This window comes from Rhinichthys klamathensis, unplaced genomic scaffold, assembly GCF_029890125.1.
Source record: "Rhinichthys klamathensis goyatoka isolate OS25496 unplaced genomic scaffold, OSU_Roscu_1.1 h1tg000001l_1, whole genome shotgun sequence".
NCBI classification, from domain to species: Eukaryota; Metazoa; Chordata; class Actinopteri; order Cypriniformes; family Leuciscidae; genus Rhinichthys; species Rhinichthys klamathensis.
This window is the reverse complement of record NW_026606555.1, coordinates 1002501-1029819: the sequence shown is the minus strand read 5'-3', so window position 1 is coordinate 1029819 and position 27319 is coordinate 1002501. Positions and strand designations below refer to the sequence as shown.

Genomic DNA, 27319 nt, shown 5'->3' with positions numbered 1-27319 from the left:
TTGTGTTCGTGCTGATCACTCGTCTTACATCAGGGACCACAGAGCCCGCCAGAAAGCTTGCCTGTGACAAGATGGCCGCCGGTGATGACGATAGAGACTCCGCCGTAAGACATCTAGCCTTTATTATGGATATCTATGGTACCAACGTTCAACTCTTCCTCATGTGGTATTGCAGTATTTTAATTCGTCAGGAGGAGCAGGTTGTTAAACTGTACCGCTTTTCTTACTTTGTATCATTGTGGGATGTGTTTATTTGCCAGAGTGTAACTGCCACGGTAAATCAGAGGAATGCTATTACAACCAGACCGTGGCCGATGCTAAGCTGAGTTTGAACAGTAATGGAGCGTATGAGGGAGGCGGAGTCTGTCTTGGTTGCTCTGACAACACAGGAGGAATTAACTGTCAATCATGCATAGATGGATACTACAGACCAAGTGGGGTGAGTTTTCTCTTTTTCCTGTCTCAGAAATAATTTGGTCCTTATTGTTCATATGCTACTTCTGAAAGCAACTTTTTCAGGGGGAAAACAAACAATGTGAAATTGACAGTGTGCTAAGCCCCACCTCTTTAATTTGTGTTTCTATGTTAAGCTTTCCTACACTATGGAGGACGTTTTTTATTCCTACTCCTACACATAAAAAAATGCTGGATTGTTTCCATGTTGGTTAAATATGGACAATACGCTGATTTCACGCAGCCGCCATTTTGAAATCGAAAGCAAGGCTCCGGTGGGAAGAACCCCGTAAGTACAGATAAACAACAATGCCTTGGACTACCAACCTGAAGCTGCCGCCGCGATTTACACTATTGGATGTTAATATCCAATATAGGATATGTCTATGGTTCGTTCCTGCTTCTTTTTTTTACGTTCTAAATTATATATAAATATTTATGAATGAATTTCACTGTATATAGTCTAAAGTATCAAAGAAATGTATACATTTTTAGAATAACTCATTTCTACATTAAACACAACAATACCAAAGCCCGTCTACGGAAAGCCTGGCCACTCCCTATTAAGTCCTATTGTACCGACTTTTTGGTTGTAGTTCCACCAGAGTTCCACTGGGGGCAATAGTCCGAGTGCAAAATTAATGGGAGTCTATGGGGCTAAACGGCTAAATTGGTCTTTTTCACCCGATTGTCATTGATAAATTTTAGATTTGAATGTAGGTTTTGCAAGTCCAACATGGGTCATAGGTCGAAAGTTGAATGAACGAGTACTTATGTCCTTTCGATTTCTTACAGGTTGAGTTGTTGTTGCCCATAACACGCTAGCATTCTGCTAATGGACGCTGATTGGTCAGTGAAGGACTGATTACGACCAGAGATACCGCTTGATGGCATCGTGGCATCCGAAGCGGGACCACACATGTATTTACCTGTGTCAGTTGTGTAGTAGATGCCTCGAGAGAAAAGAAAGTGCAGAACGCAAAAGCATAGACATAATAAATACATAGACGCCCTATTGGCCGCTTTGGGACGTTGCTGCGATAGTTTTCTTATTGTGGAAAAAGCATTTTCTGTGATTGACCCGATTTTAGCAATAACAAAGATAACTGATGGATCCTTTATCTATGGTAATACGATATGGTACAACTACAGTGCAGTGCAAATAGTAAATATAAGATAAAGTGAGAAGTAATAGTAAATAGTTTAGTCAATAAAATAAACAAACAAACAGTACAGCAAATAAAATAGTAATGAAAAGGCTATATAAAATATAGGCTATATAAAATAAAATGACACAACCCTGTCTATTTTTCAGTTTTATTGATCAGTAAGAGACATTATAACAGTATAAGTAGCCTAAAAGGTATAAGAAGAGTTATGCAAGACAATAAATAAAGTAAACGATTCAGACACAGCAGGATACAACGTTAAAATAGCCACAATATAAAGTTATGAAACTTCACTTTGCCGTCAGCCAAAACGATTTGCCAGGGAACAAGATTCATGAGACCAAAGATCGCCCGTTAGATATACACAAGACGAGTTATATGTCATGTTTGACCACAAACGTCAGAAGCACCGAGGAAAGGCTGTTCCAGGCGGGGTGCAGAGCGCTGAGACCCGGTGAAAGACTGGTCCTCACAACTCCGAAAACGTCAGATCAAATTTTTAAATAAGCGCTATCTTTATAAATAAACCACAGATTTGAGCTTTCAACAACTACATTGTCGACTGAAAAACTATTAAAACTACATTTCGTGACACAATAACAGTAGTATTTTTAAATTTTGCGGCTTCTCTCGTCTGTCTATGCGCGAAAGCACCGGTGAATGAAGGATTGCCGTAAAGCAGGTCTCTGGTCGTACGATGTGTATGACGTCATTGCCATTTTAAAAGACTTTTTAAAGCAAATAAGTGACTCTAAAAAATCTAACACCCAGCAATGTGTAATTTCTTTGCATCTTCTTTCGAATACAACATTCGAATTACTAGACAAAAAATTATATCCTGAGAAAATTGGATTTTTAGGGGTATTGCTCCATAGACCTCCATTCATTCTGCACTCCGCCTGTGAGCGCCCTCATATGGACCCAGAGTGGAACTGCAACAGTTCAGAACCCGGAAGTTTAATGTGAGTGGGAGTTCTCCCCATATTAGGCCCAGTCCCAAATGGCACACTTCATGTGCACTTTCGGTCTTGTGGACTTACAATGGCTGCCGCGTGCGCGTGTCCGTTAAGTCCGTGAGACCGTAGTGTGTCCCATTTGTCATTTTTAGATCTCAGAAGGGTGCTCGCGAGCGCCCCCTCTGCGGTCGATTTGCGCCCTTGATGCGCACTTTTGCCGAGCCCGCGCTGATGCGGACTCCACAGCAGACTTCTTCCCGACATTCAAAGCGGCGTTACGTCGCGAAAGTGCGGACTCAGAGGAAGACCGCGAGTGCTTAGGGTTCCATTTGGGACAGGGCCTTGGACTTTCTCTGACAATACGCCATCGCATTCGCGACTCTCCTGTGATTAAAGGCGACACTTCCGGTTTACTTCCCACCGGAGTCTCGCTTTCGATTTCAAAATAACGGCTGCGTGAAATCAGCGTATAGCAATAAAACAGCTTCAGAATAATATCTCACGGAGCATTACATTCACCTCAGGCATTTAGTGTCGACAGCAGGTTAGTTCGCTAGGGAAATGAACACTAGGGAGAAGCATGTGGTATATATGCACTATATTAGTCTATTCATTATATTTACCTAACCTGCTACAAATGTCTTGATTATTTAATGTATGTTTAAATAAATTTGTCATGAAAACAAGTAATGACAGCCTGTGTAAATGATTATATAGCAAAAATGAATTGGAGTAGAAAATTAACTTTATAATTAGATTTAGAAGTCAATGCAACACCTGCCTTTTGTTCAATTTACAATAACGTTACATGTTTTTTTTAGCGTTGATTATTATATCTAAAAATAAATCGCAACTGAATTGAATAATTTGGGCTCTGTTGTTAATCGTTGCCTTTAATATTATAGTACTGTGTAATTAAAAGGTCCCTATTTAGTTTACTGCATTAGCTAAGATAGATTTTTTTATCCTTAAGAATTTTTTTATTATAATAGAATGTATTTAAACACATATAGACATTTGTTAAAAAAAACACAGTTTAAATAAAAAAAGAAGCAATTTTGTGTTTAGTTTTCCATACTTTTAGAAATTTTTCATACAGTTCTGTGTTGAACTATTCAAACACACAGGACTTTCAAAAACTTGCGCTGCCTTGCATTCAAGATAGTCCGAATGTCTCTGTTAGAATGAGGCCTTACACTAGATTAGACTAAACTTGGGTTGCCATGGGTCATCAACATCACTTTAAAGGCAAGTGTTTGTTCTCATATTTCCACAGGTGTGTCCAGACGAGCGCTGGCCCTGCAGACCCTGCTCATGTGATCTGAGAGGTTCACTTCACTCCGCATGTGTTGCAGATGAGAGTCAGGCCACCACAGGTACAACACAACACAACTCAACACAACACAACTCAACACAACTCAACACAACACAACACAACTCAACACAACACAACACACATGTGTCATGTGATCTGAGAGGTTCACTTCACTCCGCATGTGTTGCAGATGAGAGTCAGGCCACCACAGGTACAACACAACACAAGTCAACACAACTCAACTCAACACAACAAAATACAACACAACACGACACAACTCAACACAACTCAACACAACTCAACTCAACTCAACTCAACTCAACACAACTCAACACAACACAACTCAACAAAACACAACACAACACAACTCAACACAACTCAACACAACACAACACAACTCAACACAACACAACTCAACACAACACAACTCAACAAAACACAACACAACACAACTCAACACAACTCAACTCAACACAACTCAACACAACACAACTCAACAAAACACAACTCAACACAACACAACACAACTCAACACAACACAACACACATGTGTCATGTGATCTGAGAGGTTCACTTCACTCCGCATGTGTTGCAGATGAGAGTCAGGCCACCACAGGTACAACACAACACAACTCAACACAACAAACACAACACAACACAACACAGCTCAGGCCACCACAGGTACAACACAACACAACACAACACAACACAACACAACTCAACAAACACAACACAACACAACTCAACACAACTCAACACAACACAACACAACTGAGCTTTACTACAGTGATTTAACTTTCCCTCGAAATAACACACAGCAGGACAGGACTACTACACTTCAGGACTGTGTCACTGCACTACTTTTTATTTTGACCAAGTCATATTTCCAGTTATGTTATTTGTAGATGATTTCTTATCATTTAGACTGAAGACCATTTATTTACCCTTGACTAGAGGGAATCTCCTGTAAAAATTGTCACAACTAACTCCCCTCTGTCACTTTTTGAGGATGGTCTATGATCTGTTTTGCTACTAGTACGACGATCCTTTCTGATTAGTTTTTGTGTGTGTGTGTGTGTGTGTGTGTGTGTGTGTGCTCTTGTTTTTGTGATATATGAGGACACAAATGTGTATAATGACATGCATATTACACTGGTATTACAACTTACACGTGATATATGAGGACATTGCATGAGTCCTCATATTTCAAATAGCTTAAAAAACATAAAAAACAATGTGTTTTTTTTAATGTAAAAATGCAGCATGTCTCCTGTGATGGGTAGGTTGAGGGATAGGGGCAGTGTAGGGGGATAGAATATACAGTTTGTCCAGTATAAAAGTCATTACGCCTATGGAATGTCCTCATATATCACAAAAACACAGTTGTGTGTGTGTGTGTCAGTGTGTGTGTGTCCTGAGCGGGAGCTGTTGCAGTAATCCTGTGTTTTCTTGTCTGTGGCAGATTTGGCTGTGGGCTCGTGCATCTGTAAGCAGGGCTACACAGGTGAGAAGTGTGACAGCTGTGCGTTCGGATACACAGGATTCCCCGTGTGTGAGCGATGTGAATGCAGTAGTGAGGGCAGCGTTAACCAGGATCCCTGCCAGCCACCCTGTGTGTGTAAGGTACGACACATCTTACCACTGGCCTCACTCTGGCACAATAATACTACAACATAGGGTTGGACGCTACAGTACGAGTAATTATATATCATGGGAATGGTATTGAAATAGAAGCTGATTTTTTTTTTAAATAAATACATTTTACTTTGTCTAATTTGATTATTTGGTGTTATCTTAGAATAGATACTTGTGCACTTATTATATTTGCTAATTTTCTTCTGATTCAGCTCAGAGTCTGTGGCAGCCCATATGGTCAAAAGTTCAAAATTGTCATCTCATTACTTTTGAATTATGTGCTCTAGAAATGTACCCCCCTCTGATTCCTTCTGTCATTTTAAATTTGCCTTACAAAATGTATTGATTGGATTTTTTTGATAAATGGTTTCAGATGGCTATAAGCTCATTAAAACAAATACCAAGAAGAACAAGGAACTGGTGAGAGGCGAAACAAAGGACAAGTTACATGTATTAATTTAGGAAACACTCTTAAATACTGCTAGCAGGGGCGCGGGAAGATGGTTTAGGTTGGGGGTGCTGTTTTTGTGTGTGTTTTTTTGTGTGTGTTTGTGTGTGTGTGTGTGTGTGTGTGGGGGGGGGGGGGGTAGGGGGGGGGGGGGGTTCACCACTTTTGAATAAGAAAGAATATCAAGTCTATAAAACATGTCAAAACTCCCCGAATCACAACAAGTGTAACGGTGAGAACACTAGTTTAAACAGCATACACACACCCGAACTTGACTGCACATCACACTATTGATACTGCTTTCAATCGTAATGCAACAGACCGGTCTACGGGACATAAATTAAGCCTTTAAATAAAAGGGTTATTGGTCTGTTTACACTGTCATATACAATAAAAGAGCCTGCACAGCGACAGGAAATAGAAACAAACACAAAAAAGCTGCCTATTGCCTACCTTACACAACACTGACGGTGGACTTGCGCTCAGGAGTAGAGCGGCTGCGGACCAATTCTTTCTACGCACACACAATATGACGTTACACTCTGCGCGTATGTATAAAACAAACTATTTAACATATAAATAGTCCTCACACTTTTTAAATAGCCCACTTAAAGTGTTTATTACAAAATGAATACATGTTAATAAACAAAAATTTGCATTACATTTACAATCCTGTGAAAACAGGGGCTGCTGCACCCCCACTTCCCGTGCCCCTGACTGCTAGTTGACATGTACTTGCAAAGTTACTTATAGTTTGTAGAGTGTCTAAAGTGGAATCGAAATAAAGCATTACTGCTAGTTTATACAAAAAAATAGCTTGGATTACACATGCTATTGGATACATCTTTACAGATGCTATCTAACTCAGTCACTGACTGCAGTGCATGACTGTAGCTTTCAGCCAGGAGAAGATGTCATCAGGTGGCACCCAACTTTCACGGGGTGTTTCGACCCTGAACCACACCAACACCCTCCAGTTGGCGGGTCGGCAGTGGTGGCCAGTCACTGCCCACCTCCTCCTGGCCCCCAGCTCAACTCCTCCCTCCTATTCCAGAGCCAGCAAGACACTCTTTCTGCTGCCTCACCCAACCTACGGACAGCTGCCTTCCTCTTCCTTCCTGCTATACCCAGAGCTGTGAGTGTCTTCCCAACAGACTGCGCCGGGAAACCCCTACACCCGACCTCCACCGGGAATAGCCAGGTCTGCCACCCTTTGGCCCTGCACTGCTCAACGAGGTCCTGATACTTGGTGGCTTTCCGCTCATAGGCCTCCTCGCACCCGTCTTCCCACGGGACCGTCAGTTCAATCAAGATTATCTTCCTTGCCTCCTCAGACCATAGGACCATGTCCGGCCTTAGCGATGTATGCACAACCTGGGGGAAGACTAGTTTCCTTCCCAGGTCCACCCTCATCTCCCAGGATTGTTACTTTATACTTTATTAGTCCCATCGCTGGGAAATTTGTCTTGGACAACGTGCAAAGTCCGTACATACAAACAACATTCATTAGAAACGAATAAAAACAAGTAAGATTATAAAAAAACACAGAGATAGTCGATACATATAATACCACACACATTAAAACAAAACAGAGAATACATGTAAGACACCAGGGCAATTCACAGTATGTTATCTCTATTTAGCACTTTGATTGCAGTAGGAACAAAGCAATTTTTCAGTCGATTTGACCTGCACTTCAAGACCCTACACCTCCTGCCTGATGGTAACAATTTAAAATGACCATTCAGAATATGAGTATCATCTCCAACAATTCTCTTGGCATGGTATAAAATTGAAGTATCATACAACTCTTTTGGTGATAATCGCTCCTCACCCCCTATGATTTTAAAGGCGGTGTGCACCAAACGTCCTAACCTCGATTTTGAATGGACAGACAAGTTACCATACCATGCAGTGATACCATATCTAATCAAGCTCTCGAAAATAGACTGATAAAACAAGTACATAATTCTCTGGTTCACTCCGAACGCTTTTAACCTGCGTATAAAGTATAGTCTCTGCTGTAACCTGGAACACAAATTGTCGACATGAAAAGACCAGCATAGTGAATTATCTATGTAGACCCCCAAGTACTTATATGAAGGAACCTGTGCAATGATATTACCGTGTATCATTACTGGACTATGATCCCGACACTTCTAGGATCGAAAATCATCTCGACCGTCTTCGTTCCATTAAGTATTAGCGCGTTATCATCACACCAGCCTACAAATCTGTCCACCTCAGAGAAATAATGTGAAGCACTGTCTTTACTATTTATTAAGGTTAAAATTGCTGTGTCATCAGAAAATTTGATAAAAAAAGTACTGTCTTGGCTTGCTACGCAATCATTGGTATATAATGTAAATAAGATTGGAGAGCAAACGCATCCCTGCGGGGCTCCCGTTGTGCTGCTTGCAAGAGGCTCTTTTTCCTCCTCTTGGGGGCTAGTGGTTTCTCCCCTTCTCTGATGAACTGAATGAATGTTGCCGGCCTTGTACTGGTCTGGCGCTTTTTCTGCCTCTCCCGCTCCAAGATGTCAGCCAGTTCACCGAGAACCTTGTCATGGCGCCACCTGTATCTTCCTTGGCTAAGAGCTATTTTGCATCCTGCCAGTATGTGCGCCATTGTTCCCCTCCCTCCGCATAGCCTACACAATGGGTCCTCCCTCATTCCCCACCTGTGGAGGTTTGTTCGTGATGGAAGGGTGTCGTACACTGAACGGAGCAGGAAGGAGATGCGAAAGGGCTCCAGTCTCCAGATCTTAGGTCACGTGATCTTCCGCTTTGGCAGGTCCCACTTTGTCCAGGCACCTTGTGCTCCAAGTTCGACGGCCCTAGCCCTGCGCCTTTCTTCCTCCAGGTGTCGGACCTCGGCTTGAATCATGTCCCTCCTCTGCCTTGGGTCTGCTTTACCCCACTGCTGGAAGTGGGTGGACCCGAGTCCTTGCCTCCCTACGCATGGGTTCCCGATGATGTCCTTCAGGTTCAATGCGCTTTCCGCTTGGGCCACTGATGTGTCAGCCGCCCATTTGCGTCCTGATCTCGCAGTGACGCCTGCTTCTCTGACTTTTTCATCAGTGGAGTCTTGGTACATCATCACAACCCGGCACTTTGCCACCTTGAACTCTTCCACCACGGATGATAGGGGCAGCTGTACCTGACCAGACCTGGTGTATTGCCCTACTGACGTGAAGCTTGGTGGGATTACAAGCCACTTGCGAAGGTGTTTGTTCACTCGCCTCTCGACTTCCACTGCTGTCATAGGTACTTCATAAAGTGTCAGTAGCCACATGAGTCGTGGTAACAGACCGTGCTGAAAGACCCAGGTCTTGAACTTTCCTGGCAGTCCTGACCCCTCGATCTTACTCAGCCATGCATCTGCCTGTTTTTCTGTCCTAGAAACGTTGCATCTGTCGGTCAGGGATGCATTGTACCATTTCCCTAGGCACTTAATTGGGTTTTCCTCAATTGATGGAATCTTCTCCCCCTGTACTCGCGCAGCTGGAACTTGCTGGTCACTTTCCCACTTCTGATCACCATACTTCTTGATTTCCTTGGTTTGAACTTCATCCGAGCCCATGTTACCACGTCATCAAGTGCCTTCAGGATCCACCTTGCTTGCACATGGGTTGAAGTTGTTATGGTAAATTCATTCATAAAGCCTCTCATCGGAGGTTGTCGGATGCCAGACTCCATTGTTGGCCCTCTGGATTCCTTTCCTGCATGAATAATATATAAACCAGTACTGTAATATATTGCTGTGTTGTTTGTCTTGTTGCTTGGCTGGTAATGTCGATGTGATCCTCTTGCTGTCACGGTGTGGTGCAGAGTCCAAAGTAAAGCGTTTACTTACAATAATATAACCTAAACTGATACAGACAGGCAGAAGGTACACACACACACTAAATACAACGGAGAACGGACAAAGACTGAATGAACAGAAGGGAACTAAATGCAAACACAGATGAACATTGATTGACAGAACACAGGTGAAACAGATGATGATGATGAACTAAACACAGGTGATACAGATGATGATGATGAACTAAACACAGGTGCTACAGATGATGATGATGATGATGATGATGAACTAAACACAGGTGCTACAGATGATGATGATGAACTAAACACAGGTGATTCAGATGATGATGATGATGATGATGAACTAAACACAGGTGATTCAGATGATGATGATGATGATGATGATGAACTAAACACAGGTGATACAGATGATGATGATGATGAACTAAACACAGTTGATACAGATGATGATGATGAACTAAACACAGGTGATACAGATGATGATGATGAACTAAACACAGGTGATACAGATGATGATGATGATGAACTAAACACAGGTGATACAGATGAAGATGATGATGAACTAAACACAGGTGATACAGATGATGATGATGATGATGATGATGATGATGAACTAAACACAGGTGAAACAGATGATGATGATGATGATGATGAACTAAACACAGGTGAAACAGATGATGATGATGATGATGATGATGATGATGAACTAAACACAGGTGATACAGATGATGATGATGATGATGATGAACTAAACACAGGTGATACAGATGAACTGATAAGATGATGACACGTGGCATGAAGATAGGCAGACAAGTCCAATGAAAACAAACTAAACAGAACACAACTGTGACACTTGCATACCCTGGTCCAGTGTCCTCCAGAGGATTTTCTGAGCTACAGAACGAATGCAAGAAATCAGACATGGCCTACAATCATTATGGTCAAAGCACAGTAAATGGACAAGCTCTCGGCACAGACCATTGGCCATGGGTAATACAAACAATATAATCTCATGTGTCTCACTGACGCTTGGCTGGGAGATGATGCTCCCAACTGCAGTGAATGGATTTCAAATTGTGCATGAAAGCGAGAGTGGTAAGAAAATGGTGATGAAATAGCAGTTTTTGTGAACGACAGATGGTGCAACCCATGACATATTGCTATCAAGGCCAGTGTTCGGGCCCTAAATGCAGGCATGTTCCCTTTTGTTAGAGTATTCACTCACAGTTGTTTAGCTGTATGTTGACTCTTTACTATTTCCCCGCCATTGACTGAAATTTCGGTCTTTTTCCGTGTTTTCACTAATGTAGAGAGCGCTGTAATGCATCTTCTGAAATAGTACTGAATCTCCTGATCAAAACACAGGTGAAGAAGAAGCAGAAACAAGCGATATCGTATGTAAGCAGATGCATATGTAAAATAACGTGATCACCAACATTAAACAGCATATAAATAAAAATTGCCGAATGTTGCTGAATGAAATGTGTTGATGGACTCGATCCACTCCATCTGTGTGTGGATCATCGTTCTGAAATCCCATCCGGTCGTAGTCTTTCGCAAAAACTGGATTTTTCAGCTTATTGCTCAAAATGGTGCTTTTTTATGAAACTTTTAAAGTGTTGATAAAAAAAAAGATTGCATGAAGCAAGAATAAAACTTTTTTTTTTAAGCAATAGGGTCTGTTCTTTCTTTTATATGTAGCATGTTCAGATATTCATTCAACAAAATATTCTGGGGGCCATGAAACGTTTGTGAAAATCAAAATGTTCAAAAATGCTGGTGGCTGGCAACTTTTTTTTCAAAAACGCTGGTGGGGAAAGAGTTAAAGGGCCCTATCTTGCACTCGGCGCAAATGACTTTGTACACTGACGCATGTATCATTCCTATTTTGCACCCGCGCAAAGCGGGCTTTTCCCTCCACAGACACACGTCGGTTAACTAAGAAATACACTTGCGCTCCCGGGGCGGTTCAGCGCAAAGAGGAGGCGTGTTCCGGCGCAAACTTTCCCTCATGCTATTTTGCTGTTCTATAAAACAATTGCGCCACTGACCAGAAAAAAACTAGTCTAAACTCAGTGGCGCGGTGCGGGTTGTTCATAATGCTATTTTAAGGGCGCATGCTTGGCCATAATCAATGTAGCGTGTGCACAACGTGCATACACTGTGATTCTCTCATCTAAGCAGCAGTTTTCATTTTTGCAAATCATACATTATTACGATAGATAGATAGATAGACAATTTATTATAAAAGCATACATGTAGCTTACACATTTACCCAAATTATCATACGCCTGTTTAACAGAAGTTAATTTGGGTGGATTTCTCTATCCCCAATGTCACTTCTCTGTGTTTTACGGCCCTGACGAGAACGTTGCTCTCCTCGGCTGTGAACCGCTCCTGGCGCGCGCCTGGCAAATCCGCCGTTATAATAGGAATCCGCTTTAGAACAAGCGCGCCTGCTCTTAAAGTGAATGTGAGATGACGCTCTGATTGGTTTATTTCACGTTACGGCCAAACCACACCTATGAATAATGAAGCTACTTCAGACCAACCCCTTTTAGATTTGCGCCAGGCGCAAGAGGCATTTATCCCGCCGGGAAAATAGCAACACCGCCGGGATCCGCCCACAAAGTTACTTGCGCTTTGCGCTTTGACACTTGCATTTCAGATCGTTAAAATAGGGCCCATAGTGTTAGTTCACCCAAAAATGAAAATTATCCCATAATTTACTCTCCCTCAAGCCATCCTAGGTGTGTATGACTTTCTTCTTTCAGACGAACACAATCAGAGTTATATTAAAAACCAAGCTTTGCAATGGCATTGAATAGTTTCAGAGATTTTGAAGCTCCAAAAAGCGCATCCATCCATCATGAAAGTACTGTAATCCATACGACTCCAGGGGGTTAATAAAGGCCTTCTGAAGCGAAGTGATGGGTTTTTTGTAAGAAAAATATCCATATTTAAAAGAAGAAAACCAATTACGTAAGAGAGCACTGAATCAGAATTATTTTGTTGACATGTCATCTCAATAAATAGAAATGAAAACAGACATCCACATGCTCCAGAAGACATTCTTCCCGATATTTAAGAGATGAACACAGAAAACTCTGTTGGCTTTTGTGATCTCTGGGCCATTCGGGTAAGCCAGATTCCTGTATACTAATCGATCATTCAGCGGATACTGTCACAAACAGGACACTTTGCAGAATGTCTTGGAGGAGACAGACAGATACAGAGGATGGCGAGACACAGGACATTAAAGGATTGCATGACAGAAAACATCACAAAGTTCCCAAAAGGGATAATGTGCTTCAACAAAAGGCCACTGAGGAGGAACTCAAGGATGAAAGAAAAATCCTTTAGATGTGGTCTTAATTTAATTTCAAGAGATGAAAAACAATGCAGTGATGAGTTGATCAAGGAACAATGAAGTCTGAAGTTGACAGAGTTCAGTTACCATTTGCAGAAGGCTTGTACGCAGGTAGTGCCGAGGAACTTGGAAAAAAGAGCTTCTGGAGACAGACAACTCTATACATGAGGCTTCAGGTTGAAGCTAAAAGAAGATCCACACCATCTGGAGTGAGAGACTTTTGTTACCCTGGGACTTTCAGCTGATCATCTACAGGACAGAAGCGTTGGTGGTGGATTTCCAGAGTCCAGTCATAGAGCTGAACTCTACTCTACACTCTCTTCTTCCTGAGAGGATTGGAAGGTGGGAGTCCTGAAGGCCCTAATGATTGATTTCTAGTCAGGGAGTCATCATGGGATATTAAAATGATCTGTTTTCCAACAGCAGAGTACAGGAGTGAATCCTTTGCAATAGTGATTCAGCTTTTCCACAGGTGGACGTCTCACTGGCATGTGTGATCTCTGTACGGTGCTGTGCGTTTCAGTCACCTCACTTAAGGTAAAGGTGTCAGATGATTCGTTCCCAAGTTACAGGGCACCAGCTAAAGCAACACTTCAACAATATGGGACAAATCCAGGTTAGTCCACTCAATTATAAATGCTTAAATTGGTTGAAGTTTGTCATCTGATCAATCTGAAGGATTGGTGAGATATCGTTAACTTGTAGAGCCTCTTATCAACACAAGTGTAATAAAAGGGATTTTATTAACAAAATGGTAGACAAGAGTAACTAACAAATACTGAATGAATACTATGAATGGATGAAGTACATAAGATTGATCAATGCAAGTGATTGGCTCACTATTCCATACGTTACTCCACTAATATAGTCCACTTGAAGGAGTGAATGAAAACGAGTGAGTGAATACGGACACTGAGTATTCCTTACTGAGTATTTCATACCGAACGCTGTAGCCATGGATGATTCGGCTGCGGACTGGCAGTGCATTATGGGTATTCTCTAGCCGTTGAGCGCACATCAGTTGTACACTCATTATTGCGGTGCATTATAGGATTGAATGAGTGCACTTCATAACGTCCACTATGGTTTCGTACACCACTACAAATGGCTGTTCCCTCATAGTGAAGGGTAACGGGGGAGATTTCAGACACAGCCCTTGAGTTGGAGGTTAGCCTACACAAAAAAATCACATTGTAGAATTAGGAACATATCCATTTTTTATTTATCAATCAATATTTTCAAACAATATAAGTTTATTAGACTGTATGTAAAACTATGTGAAAAAAGTATTTAATAGGCTACTCAATCAAAAGATTAAACACAACTACAAGCCAAGTATACTTAATTATACTTGAGCATATATTGATCAAAAGACTGAGTACAGGTACAAGTATAGTCCAAATATACTTAGACTTTTCTGTCAGTGTAAATCAAGTATACTTAAGTGTAATTTTAAGTTTATTTCTGAGAGCTACAGAAGAAGTAGAATGAAATAATACTTTCGTATTTTTAGTTTAAAAGAAGTATAGCACTCTTGAATAAACGTCTTTTTATAAGGGTGTCTATGCGGTTCATTTAGTCAGCAGCTTCTCCACAACGGAAGAACTTGCGACCATAGTTGGTAACGATGCTTTTAGGAAAGAACAGAAGTTCCAAGAAAACAACAACAGTCACGGTTTTTCTAGTTGTCGGTAGAAACACGTAATATGATGTTAAAGAGTCTCTCAGTGTAAGAATGCAGCGCTTCATATGAAATCTGCAGTACAGTGTGGTCTGTCGGGTCTGGCCCAGTATCAGACACAGGATCTTTATTCTGTGCAAATGAAATAATGTTTGAAAGCCGCTTTACACTCTTCTGTTACGCTGAAAACCAGCATGCATCTTTTTTTTCGTCAGCTGTCGAATTTGTTTCAGCCTGAATCAATTTCCCCACGTTCAAGTCTTCAGTGCGCACACAAGCTGTGCAATGCTTTAAAATGGGGGGAAAATGGCCCATTTCAGCCTTAATGCAGGACTACAGATCATTGCGAAGGGTTTCACAGGATTTCTCTCAGCACTCCGGATGGATGGATGGATGAACAGATGAAGAGTGAGTGGAGGTGAAGTGTGTTTGGCGTTGCCCTCATGAAGAGGCTGTGATGGTCAGATTATAGAGGCTCTGTTCAGTAATGGCTCAGGCAGAGCGCCAGTGTGAAGGGAACATTAAGGAACATCAGTAAATTACACCCACATACGGCATGGACTCGCTCCAGGTGCTGCGGTCCCATGCCAAACTTACAGCAGAGAGCTGTCATATACAGAAATAAAGTAAAGTGTCGGAACGCAGTCGTAAAAGTTCATTTGAGAGAGTTTGTCATGCGGTCAGAAAAGTTAATGCTGGATTCCCACAGCATTCCGATCTGACACCCTTTAAGATCATAAGTGTGAATCTGAGGCCTTGTCTGTCCACACGGACACGGGTATTTTTATATCCGTGACTTTTATTTACGCGGTTTGGCCGTTCGCCCACACGGGAACGCAGTATCAGGACACTGAAACTGAACATTTTTGAAAACCCCTGCCAGGGTGAGGATTTTCAGAAACGCCGGTTACTGTGTTGTCGTGTAGACAGTAAAACCGGGGGTTTTGCCTTGCGACGTCAGAGTGTGCGCCGTTATCCGCTGTGTTTGACGTCAGAGTGGACGCCGTTATCCGCTGTGTTTGACGTCAGAGTGTGCCGTTATCCGCTGTGTTTGACGTCAGAGTGTGCGCCGTTATCCGCTGTGTTTGACGTCAGAGTGCGCGCCGTTATCCGCTGTGTTTGACGTCAGAGTGTGTGCCGTTATCCGCTGTGTTTGACGTCAGAGTGTGCGCCGTTATCCGCTGTGTTTGACGTCAGAGTGTGTGCCGTTATCCGCTGTGTTTGACGTCAGAGTGCGCGCCGTTATCCGCTGTGTTTGACGTCAGAGTGTGTGCCGTTATCCGCTGTGTTTGACGTCAGAGTGCGCGCCGTTATCCGCTGTGTTTGTCGTCAGAGTGTGTGCCGTTATCCGCTGTGTTTGACGTCAGAGTGCGCGCCGTTATCCGCTGTGTTTGACGTCAGAGTGTGCGCCGTTATCCGCTGTGTTTGACGTCAGAGTGTGTGCCGTTATCCGCTGTGTTTGACGTCAGAGTGCGCACCGTTATCCGCTGTGTTTGACGTCAGAGTGTGTGCCGTTATCCGATGTGTTTGACGTCAGAGTGTGCGCCGTTATCTGCTGTGTTTGACGTCAGAGTGTGCACCGTTATCCGCTGTGTTTGACGTCAGTGTGTGCCGTTATCTGCTGTGTTTGACGTCAGAGTGTGCGCCGTTATCCGCTGTGTTTGACATCAGAGTGTGCGCCGTTATCCGCTGTGTTTGACGTCAGTGTGTGCCGTTATCCGCTGTGTTTGACGTCAGAGTGTGCGCGAGTGTGCGCCGTTATCCGCTGTGTTTGACGTCAGAATGTGTGCCGTTATCCGCTGTGTTTGACGTCAGAGTGTGTGCCGTTATCCGCTGTGTTTGACGTCAAGAGTGTGCGCCGTTATCCGCTGTGTTTGACATCAGAGTGTGCGCCGTTATCCGCTGTTTGTCGTCAGAGTGTGCGCCGTTATCCGCTGTGTTTGACGTCAGAGTGTGCGCCGTTATCCGCTGTGTTTGACGTCAGAGTGTGCGCCGTTATCCGCTGTGTGTGACGTCAGAGTGTGCGCCGTTATCCGCTGTGTTTGACGTCAGAGTGTGCCGTTATCCGCTGTGTTTGACGTCAGAGTGTGCGCCGTTATCCGCTGTGTTTGACGTCAAGAGTGTGCGCCGTTATCCGCTGTGTTTGACGTCAGAGTGTGCCGTTATCCGCTGTGTTTGACGTCAGAGTGTGCGCCGTTATCCGCTGTGTTTGACGTCAAGAGTGTGCGCCGTTATCCGCTGTGTTTGACGTCAAGAGTGTGCGCCGTTATCCGCTGTGTTTGACATCAGAGTGTGCGCCGTTATCCGCTGTGTTTGACGTCAGAGTGGACGCCGTTATCCGCTGTGTTTGACGTCAGAGTGTGCCGTTATCCGCTGTGTTTGACGTCAGAGTGGGCGCCGTTATCCGCTGTGTTTGACGTCAGAGTGTGTGCCGTTATCCGCTGTGTTTGACGTCAAGAGTGTGCGCCGTTATCCGCTGTGTTTGACGTCAGAGTGTGAGCCGTTATCCGCTGTGTTTGACGTCAGAGTGCGCGGCGTTATCCGCTGTGTTTGACGTCAGAGTGTACGCCGTTATCCGCTGTGTTTGACGTCAGAGTGCGCGCCGTTATCCGCTGTGTTTGACGTCAGATTGTGCGCCGTTATTCGCTGTGTTTGACGTCAGATTGTGCGCCGTTATCCGCTGTGTTTGACATCAGAGTGTGAGCCGTTATCCGCTGTGTTTGACGTCAGAGTGCGCCGTTATCCGCTGTGTTTGACGTCAGAGTGTGCGCCGTTATCCGCTGTGTTTGACGTCAGAGTGGACGCCGTTATCCGCTGTGTTTGACGTCAGAGTGTGCCGTTATCCGCTGTGTTTGACGTCAGAGTGGGCGCCGTTATCCGCTGTGTTTGACGTCAGAGTGTGCGCCGTTATCCGCTGTGTTTGACGTCAGAGTGTGCGCCGTTATCCGCTGTGTTTGACGTCAGATTGTGCGCCGTTATCCGCTGTGTTTGACGTCAGAGTGTGTGCCGTTATCCGCTGTGTTTGACGTCAGATTGTGCGCCGTTATCCGCTGTGTTTGACGTCAGAGTGTTTGCGCCGTTATCCGCTGTGTTTGACGTCAGAGTGTGCGCCGTTATCCGCTGTGTTTGACGTCAGAGTGTGTGCCGTTATCTGCTGTGTTTGACGTCAGAGTGTGCGCCGTTATCCGCTGTGTTTGACGTCAGAGTGTGCGCCGTTATCCGCTGTGTTTGACGTCAGAGTGTGTGCCGTTATCCGCTGTGTTTGACGTCAGAGTGTGTGCCGTTATCCGCTGTGTTTGACGTCAAAAGTGTGCGCCGTTATCCGCTGTGTTTGACATCAGAGTGTGCGCCGTTATCCGCTGTGTTTGACGTCAGAGTGTACGCCGTTATCCGCTGTGTTTGACGTCAGAGTGTGTGCCGTTATCCGCTGTGTTTGACGTCAGAGTGTGCGCCGTTATCCGCTGTGTTTGACGTCAGAGTGTGTGCCGTTATCCGCTGTGTTTGACGTCAGAGTGTGTGCCGTTATCCGCTGTGTTTGACGTCAGAGTGCGCGCCGTTATCCGCTGTGTTTGACGTCAGAGTGTGCGCCGTTATCCGCTGTGTTTGACGTCAGAGTGTGTGCCGTTATCCGCTGTGTTTGACGTCAGAGTGCGCACCGTTATCCGCTGTGTTTGACGTCAGAGTGTGTGCCGTTATCCGATGTGTTTGACGTCAGAGTGTGCGCCGTTATCTGCTGTGTTTGACGTCAGAGTGTGCACCGTTATCCGCTGTGTTTGACGTCAGTGTGTGCCGTTATCTGCTGTGTTTGACGTCAGAGTGTGCGCCGTTATCCGCTGTGTTTGACATCAGAGTGTGCGCCGTTATCCGCTGTGTTTGACGTCAGTGTGTGCCGTTATCCGCTGTGTTTGACGTCAGAGTGTGCGCCGTTATCCGCTGTGTTTGACGTCAGTGTGTGCCGTTATCCGCTGTGTTTGACGTCAGAGTGCGCACCGTTATCCGCTGTGTTTGACGTCAGAGTGTGTGCCGTTATCCGATGTGTTTGACGTCAGAGTGTGCGCCGTTATCTGCTGTGTTTGACGTCAGAGTGTGCACCGTTATCCGCTGTGTTTGACGTCAGTGTGTGCCGTTATCTGCTGTGTTTGACGTCAGAGTGTGCGCCGTTATCCGCTGTGTTTGACATCAGAGTGTGCGCCGTTATCCGCTGTGTTTGACGTCAGTGTGTGCCGTTATCCGCTGTGTTTGACATCAGAGTGTGCGCCGTTATCCGCTGTGTTTGACGTCAGTGTGTGCCGTTATCCGCTGTGTTTGACGTCAGAATGTGTGCCGTTATCCGCTGTGTTTGACGTCAGAGTGTGTGCCGTTATCCGCTGTGTTTGACGTCAAGAGTGTGCGCCGTTATCCGCTGTGTTTGACATCAGAGTGTGTGCCGTTATCCGCTGTTTGTCGTCAGAGTGTGCGCCGTTATCCGCTGTGTTTGACGTCAGAGTGTACGCCGTTATCCGCTGTGTTTGACGTCAGAGTGTGCCGTTATCCGCTGTGTTTGACGTCAGAGTGTGCGCCGTTATCCGCTGTGTTTGACGTCAAGAGTGTGCGCCGTTATCCGCTGTGTTTGACGTCAAGAGTGTGCGCCGTTATCCGCTGTGTTTGACATCAGAGTGTGCGCCGTTATCCGCTGTGTTTGACGTCAGAGTGGACGCCGTTATCCGCTGTGTTTGACGTCAGAGTGTGCCGTTATCCGCTGTGTTTGACGTCAGAGTGGGCGCCGTTATCCGCTGTGTTTGACGTCAGAGTGTGTGCCGTTATCCGCTGTGTTTGACGTCAAGAGTGTGCGCCGTTATCCGCTGTGTTTGACGTCAGAGTGTGAGCCGTTATCCGCTGTGTTTGACGTCAGAGTGCGCGGCGTTATCCGCTGTGTTTGACGTCAGAGTGTACGCCGTTATCCGCTGTGTTTGACGTCAGAGTGCGCGCCGTTATCCGCTGTGTTTGACGTCAGATTGTGCGCCGTTATTCGCTGTGTTTGACGTCAGATTGTGCGCCGTTATCCGCTGTGCTTGACATCAGAGTGTGAGCCGTTATCCGCTGTGTTTGACGTCAGAGTGCGCCGTTATCCGCTGTGTTTGACGTCAGAGTGTGCGCCGTTATCCGCTGTGTTTGACGTCAGAGTGGACGCCGTTATCCGCTGTGTTTGACGTCAGAGTGTGCCGTTATCCGCTGTGTTTGACGTCAGAGTGGGCGCCGTTATCCGCTGTGTTTGACGTCAGAGTGTGCGCCGTTATCCGCTGTGTTTGACGTCAGAGTGTGCGCCGTTATCCGCTGTGTTTGACGTCAGATTGTGCGCCGTTATCCGCTGTGTTTGACGTCAGAGTGTTTGCGCCGTTATCCGCTGTGTTTGACGTCAGAGTGTGCGCCGTTATCCGCTGTGTTTGACGTCAGAGTGTGTGCCGTTATCTGCTGTGTTTGACGTCAGAGTGTGCGCCGTTATCCGCTGTGTTTGACGTCAGAGTGTGCGCCGTTATCCGCTGTGTTTGACGTCAGAGTGTGTGCCGTTATCCGCTGTGTTTGACGTCAGAGTGTGTGCCGTTATCCGCTGTGTTTGACGTCAGAGTGTGCGCCGTTATCCGCTGTGTTTGACGTCAGAGTGGACGCCGTTATCCGCTGTGTTTGACGTCAGAGTGTGCCGTTATCCGCTGTGTTTGACGTCAGAGTGGGCGCCGTTATCCGCTGTGTTTGACGTCAGAGTGTGCGCCGTTATCCGCTGTGTTTGACGTCAGAGTGTGCGCCGTTATCCGCTGTGTTTGACGTCAGATTGTGCGCCGTTATCCGCTGTGTTTGACGTCAGAGTGTGTGCCGTTATCCGCTGTGTTTGACGTCAGATTGTGCGCCGTTATCCGCTGTGTTTGACGTCAGAGTGTTTGCGCCGTTATCCGCTGTGTTTGACGTCAGAGTGTGCGCCGTTATCCGCTGTGTTTGACGTCAGAGTGTGTGCCGTTATCTGCTGTGTTTGACGTCAGAGTGTGCGCCGTTATCCGCTGTGTTTGACGTCAGAGTGTGCGCCGTTATCCGCTGTGTTTGACGTCAGAGTGTGTGCCGTTATCCGCTGTGTTTGACGTCAGAGTGTGTGCCGTTATCCGCTGTGTTTGACGTCAAAAGTGTGCGCCGTTATCCGCTGTGTTTGACATCAGAGTGTGCGCCGTTATCCGCTGTGTTTGACGTCAGAGTGTACGCCGTTATCCGCTGTGTTTGACGTCAGAGTGTGTGCCGTTATCCGCTGTGTTTGACGTCAGAGTGTGCGCCGTTATCCGCTGTGTTTGACGTCAGAGTGTGTGCCGTTATCCGCTGTGTTTGACGTCAGAGTGTGTGCCGTTATCCGCTGTGTTTGACGTCAGAGTGCGCGCCGTTATCCGCTGTGTTTGACGTCAGAGTGTGCGCCGTTATCCGCTGTGTTTGACGTCAGAGTGTGTGCCGTTATCCGCTGTGTTTGACGTCAGAGTGCGCACCGTTATCCGCTGTGTTTGACGTCAGAGTGTGTGCCGTTATCCGATGTGTTTGACGTCAGAGTGTGCGCCGTTATCTGCTGTGTTTGACGTCAGAGTGTGCACCGTTATCCGCTGTGTTTGACGTCAGTGTGTGCCGTTATCTGCTGTGTTTGACGTCAGAGTGTGCGCCGTTATCCGCTGTGTTTGACATCAGAGTGTGCGCCGTTATCCGCTGTGTTTGACGTCAGTGTGTGCCGTTATCCGCTGTGTTTGACGTCAGAGTGTGCGCGAGTGTGCGCCGTTATCCGCTGTGTTTGACGTCAGAATGTGTGCCGTTATCCGCTGTGTTTGACGTCAGAGTGTGTGCCGTTATCCGCTGTGTTTGACGTCAAGAGTGTGCGCCGTTATCCGCTGTGTTTGACATCAGAGTGTGTGCCGTTATCCGCTGTTTGTCGTCAGAGTGTGCGCCGTTATCCGCTGTGTTTGACGTCAGAGTGTACGCCGTTATCCGCTGTGTTTGACGTCAGAGTGTGCCGTTATCCGCTGTGTTTGACGTCAGAGTGTGCGCCGTTATCCGCTGTGTTTGACGTCAAGAGTGTGCGCCGTTATCCGCTGTGTTTGACGTCAAGAGTGTGCGCCGTTATCCGCTGTGTTTGACATCAGAGTGTGCGCCGTTATCCGCTGTGTTTGACGTCAGAGTGGACGCCGTTATCCGCTGTGTTTGACGTCAGAGTGTGCCGTTATCCGCTGTGTTTGACGTCAGAGTGGGCGCCGTTATCCGCTGTGTTTGACGTCAGAGTGTGTGCCGTTATCCGCTGTGTTTGACGTCAAGAGTGTGCGCCGTTATCCGCTGTGTTTGACGTCAGAGTGTGAGCCGTTATCCGCTGTGTTTGACGTCAGAGTGCGCGGCGTTATCCGCTGTGTTTGACGTCAGAGTGTACGCCGTTATCCGCTGTGTTTGACGTCAGAGTGCGCGCCGTTATCCGCTGTGTTTGACGTCAGATTGTGCGCCGTTATTCGCTGTGTTTGACGTCAGATTGTGCGCCGTTATCCGCTGTGCTTGACATCAGAGTGTGAGCCGTTATCCGCTGTGTTTGACGTCAGAGTGCGCCGTTATCCGCTGTGTTTGACGTCAGAGTGTGCGCCGTTATCCGCTGTGTTTGACGTCAGAGTGGACGCCGTTATCCGCTGTGTTTGACGTCAGAGTGTGCCGTTATCCGCTGTGTTTGACGTCAGAGTGGGCGCCGTTATCCGCTGTGTTTGACGTCAGAGTGTGCGCCGTTATCCGCTGTGTTTGACGTCAGAGTGTGCGCCGTTATCCGCTGTGTTTGACGTCAGATTGTGCGCCGTTATCCGCTGTGTTTGACGTCAGAGTGTTTGCGCCGTTATCCGCTGTGTTTGACGTCAAAGTGTGCGCCGTTATCCGCTGTGTTTGACGTCAGAGTGTGTGCCGTTATCTGCTGTGTTTGACGTCAGAGTGTGCGCCGTTATCCGCTGTGTTTGACGTCAGAGTGTGCGCCGTTATCCGCTGTGTTTGACGTCAGAGTGTGTGCCGTTATCCGCTGTGTTTGACGTCAGAGTGTGTGCCGTTATCCGCTGTGTTTGACGTCAAGAGTGTGCGCCGTTATCCGCTGTGTTTGACATCAGAGTGTGCGCCGTTATCCGCTGTGTTTGACGTCAGAGTGTACGCCGTTATCCGCTGTGTTTGACGTCAGAGTGTACGCCGTTATCCGCTGTGTTTGACGTCAGAGTGTGTGCCGTTATCCGCTGTGTTTGACATCAGAGTGTGTGCCGTTATCCGCTGTGTTTGACGTCAGAGTGTGTGCCGTTATCCGCTGTGTTTGACGTCAAGAGTGTGCGCCGTTATCCGCTGTGTTTGACATCAGAGTGTGCGCCGTTATCCGCTGTTTGTCGTCAGAGTGTGCGCCGTTATCCGCTGTGTTTGACGTCAGAGTGTACGCCGTTATCCGCTGTGTTTGACGTCAGAGTGTGCCGTTATCCGCTGTGTTTGACGTCAGAGTGTGCGCCGTTATCCGCTGTGTTTGACGTCAGAGTGTGCTCCGTTATCCGCTGTGTTTGACGTCAGAGTGTGCGCCGTTATCCGCTGTGTTTGACGTCAAGAGTGTGCGCCGTTATCCGCTGTGTTTGACGTCAGAGTGTGCGCCGTTATCCGCTGTGTTTGACGTCAGAGTGTGCGCCGTTATCCGCTGTGTTTGACGTCAGAGTGGACGCCGTTATCCGCTGTGTTTGACGTCAGAGTGTGCCGTTATCCGCTGTGTTTGACGTCAGAGTGGGCGCCGTTATCCGCTGTGTTTGACGTCAGAGTGTGTGCCGTTATCCGCTGTGTTTGACGTCAAGAGTGTGCGCCGTTATCCGCTGTGTTTGACGTCAGAGTGTGAGCCGTTATCCGCTGTGTTTGACGTCAGAGTGCGCGGCGTTATCCGCTGTGTTTGACGTCAGAGTGTACGCCGTTATCCGCTGTGTTTGACGTCAGAGCGTGCGCCGTTATCCGCTGTGTTTGACGTCAGAGTGTGCGCCGTTATCCGCTGTGTTTGACGTCAGAGTGTACGCCGTTATCCGCTGTGTTTGACGTCAGAGTGTCAGCCGTTATCCGCTGTGTTTGACGTCAGAGTGCGCGGCGTTATCCGCTGTGTTTGACGTCAGAGTGTGCGCCGTTATCCGCTGTGTTTGACGTCAGAGTGTGCGCCGTTATCCGCTGTGTTTGACGTCAGAGTGTGCGCCGTTATCCGCCTACCGGAACCGGTAATAACTTTTTGTTAAGCTTATGATTGGCCAACGTGGCTTTCCGGTTAGGGTTATATCGCCGCCTGCTGCTGTGGCATGCTCTTGACAGCGCTTGATAGCGTGTTTTTGCGTTTTCATGTGGACGGAGATTTTTTTTAAACCGAGCATGTGTGGACTGGATTTTTTTTTAAACGCAGGAGGAAAAACTCTGGTTATAAAAATACCCGTGTCCGTGTGGACAAGGCCTGAATTAAGCTGGTCACAACACACACATATTTGTTTGAACTGGAAATTGCAAATGTACCGAATTACAACATTAATCAATTGATTATAGTTATTGGGATAAGTGAGGTGTCAGTTCCTGCAAATCAGCATATTAGAAGGATTTCTGAAGGATCATGTGACACTGAATGATGCTGAAAACTCAGCTTTGATCACAGGAATAAATTACATGTTACTATATATTCACATATAAAACAGATATTTTAAATTGGAATAATATTTCACATTTTTTCTGTATTTTTGATCAAATAAATGCAGCCTTGGTGAGCAGAAGAGACTCTTTCAGAAACATCTTACCAATCCCAAACATTTGAACGGTAGTGGGAATAGGCTACATTTTGGCAAGCTTATTTCAACTTATTTAAATTTATAGCAGTTATGAAATCTTAACATAATTCTAAATGGTGCACAAACCCTGTTACAGAGGTCCTGCAGCTATTGAAATAAATGAAATAGAAGAATAATGAGGTTTTCATTCACTGGAGGTTTGCACACCTGTGTGTGTGTTTAAGTAACACGCTTCCCATGGGTTAGAGCTGCTTTAACAGTGTTTATTAGTGCATGCAGCCCAGTTTCACTCAACAGTCTCTCTCTTTCTCTCTCTCTCTCTCTCTCTCCAGGAGAATGTGGAGGGCCGGAACTGTGACCGCTGTAAACAGGGATATTATCATCTCCGTGGTGAAGACCATCGCCGTGGATGCGAGAAGTGCTACTGTTATGGGGTGGCTAGCCTGTGTACTGAATCCCACTGGGACTACAGTAATGTAAGAGACAAGTGTGTGTGTGTGTGTGTGTGTGTGTGTGAGTGTGAGAGAGAGAGAGAAAGAGAGAGAGAGAGAGAGAGAGAGAAAAACGCGGGGTCTCGTTTCTCATTAGTTACACTATCTCAAATCTCTGCTTGGCTAGTGGGATTCAGTCTTATTAAGCAGTAATGGCTGTTCTTACACACAAATGCACACACAGGCCATTCACATTCACATATTTTACAGTTTAATGAGTGAATAAAAAGTTGCTGGTCATCACGTTTAAAAGCGAACTGTCATAAGCGCAGTCTTTACACTAAAGGAAAGAGTGTTATGAAGGGTGAAAGGTTAATAGTGTATGGGGCACTTTTTGCATCAAGTTGTATGTATGAATTTGTGTGTATCAGTGCCACTGTTGTGTGTGTGTGTGTGTGTGTGTGTGTGTGTGTGTGTGTGTGTGTGTGTGTGTGTGTGTTTGTGTGTGAGAGAGAGAGAGAGATGGCTACCAGCATCTGTCTGTACAATTAAGCTGACCTTGAGTTGTGTTTTCAGAGCTCTGCTTGCTTTAATTACGGCCAGTCGGGTGTGTGCGTGTCCATACGCTGCCCATGCATGTGTGAAAGAGTGTTGTGTGTGTGTGTTCTGTGGCTTTAATCTTATTGACTCTAAAGTGGCTAAAGACATTCATGAAACTGTCTATTCACACACAGTCTTACTCACAAATGTGATGCTAAACTACACTGAAATAAGAAATCATCAGAGCCTATTATAGAGAAAATGTTTATTTTGGTGTCAGGTTTATACACAGAACAGTGTACCCTTTTAAATGGGTGAATCTTACAAAGTCATGTGTGATTGTGTCTTTCAGCTCTTATTCCAATTATATATATGTCAAGCTCAGGCATTTCTCAATGTCCTTTCCAAATGGGAAGCGGATAGAGAGAAAGAGAAACAGTCAATAATGTTCTCTTTATAATGAGGGCATTATGTGCTAATAAGCTTTGAAATAAAGTGACAATGACATGACATCAATAACTGCTAAATTTATCCAGGAACAGATGCAGTTGGAAGTTAAATCTTTTATTTTCAAGTAATTAAGAAGAAAACTAGACTACATGCCATACAGGGTACTTGAAAATACAAAATAGAGTTAAAACACCTTAAAATACACAATAATTCCTATTCCTATTCCTGCAAATATTTAATGTAGCCTCTCAATCTAAATGTCTCAGGTTATGTACCCAGGTTGTACCATGAGAAGGGAACTAGACGCTGCGTCGATGACGTCACTTCGGGGAATCCCTTCAGCGTCAGCGCTCCAGAAGTCACATGTGCAACGTAGTCCAATCTTGACTGGTGCAACGTCATCCTGTGACGTGTGCGAATGAGGACGCTATAAAGGAGCCGGCATCACAGCTGCTGTCGGTTTTCTGATCGGCTGAAGCAAGCCGCTCTCAGGTGTGCAGAAAGCATGGCAAAGGGACGCAGCGTCTCGTTCCCTTCTCAGGGAACCATGGTTACATGGGTAACCTGAGACGTTCCCTTTCGAGGGAACTCACGCTGCATCGATGACGACACTTTGGAGAACGATATGCCCACTTCGCCATGCTGACGAAAGTCTGTCCCAGTGTGAAATGAGGCACAGCTCAGGACATGAGTGCTTGTGACCCCGGGGTCGCCGGAAGGTCCAAGCTGTAAAATCTAACAAAGGTATGGGGACGAGGTAGCCTGGCATGCCAGACCTACATCAGGATGTTAGGTCTGGGAACTCACCATTGACAGGGCTCAATACGAGGGGCGGGATAAACGGTTGTCTTTCAAATTCCCTCTGCACGCAATAGGATAGCGCTACAACCAACCAGAGCAACGAAGAAGGTGACGTAGTCAGAGCGATCTCACACATCTTCACACAGAACACATCTTCCTTTTTTAAAAATGACTCAAGTGCCGTTCTTTGTTCATGTTTCAAAAAAAAGCTTAACTTTAAATCATCTAGAGTCGCTGCCAAAGCCGAATAGAAAGACAGCTGTTCGCTAGCAGCAGCAGCCATTCTTTGTTTTCAAGTAGCAGTGAACCGTCACATCTCTGTCGTCATTATGTTAAGCTCGCCCGCCGACTCTATAAACGATGTGATTGGCCTGACTAGAGTTTGTTTTTTCCAGCTCGAAAGTCAACGGAGAGTTGCTAGACTACACTGGCTGCAAAATTATTTTTGCAGTCTA

At 45.6% G+C, this 27319-nt stretch overlaps 1 protein-coding gene across 9 annotated transcripts in view; it reads left to right on the top strand.

The window, feature by feature from the left end:
- The window catches only part of lama2 (laminin, alpha 2), a 364467-nt gene that overhangs the window by 85312 nt on the left and 251836 nt on the right, over positions 1-27319 (top strand). For all 9 annotated transcript variants that reach the window (XM_056268199.1, XM_056232539.1, XM_056272103.1 and 6 more), the window contains exons 8-11: positions 261-439; positions 3855-3954; positions 5356-5516; positions 24975-25118. In XM_056268199.1, the coding sequence (XP_056124174.1) occupies positions 261-439; positions 3855-3954; positions 5356-5516; positions 24975-25118 (584 nt within the window). The remainder of the gene's footprint in view (positions 1-260; positions 440-3854; positions 3955-5355; positions 5517-24974; positions 25119-27319) is intronic.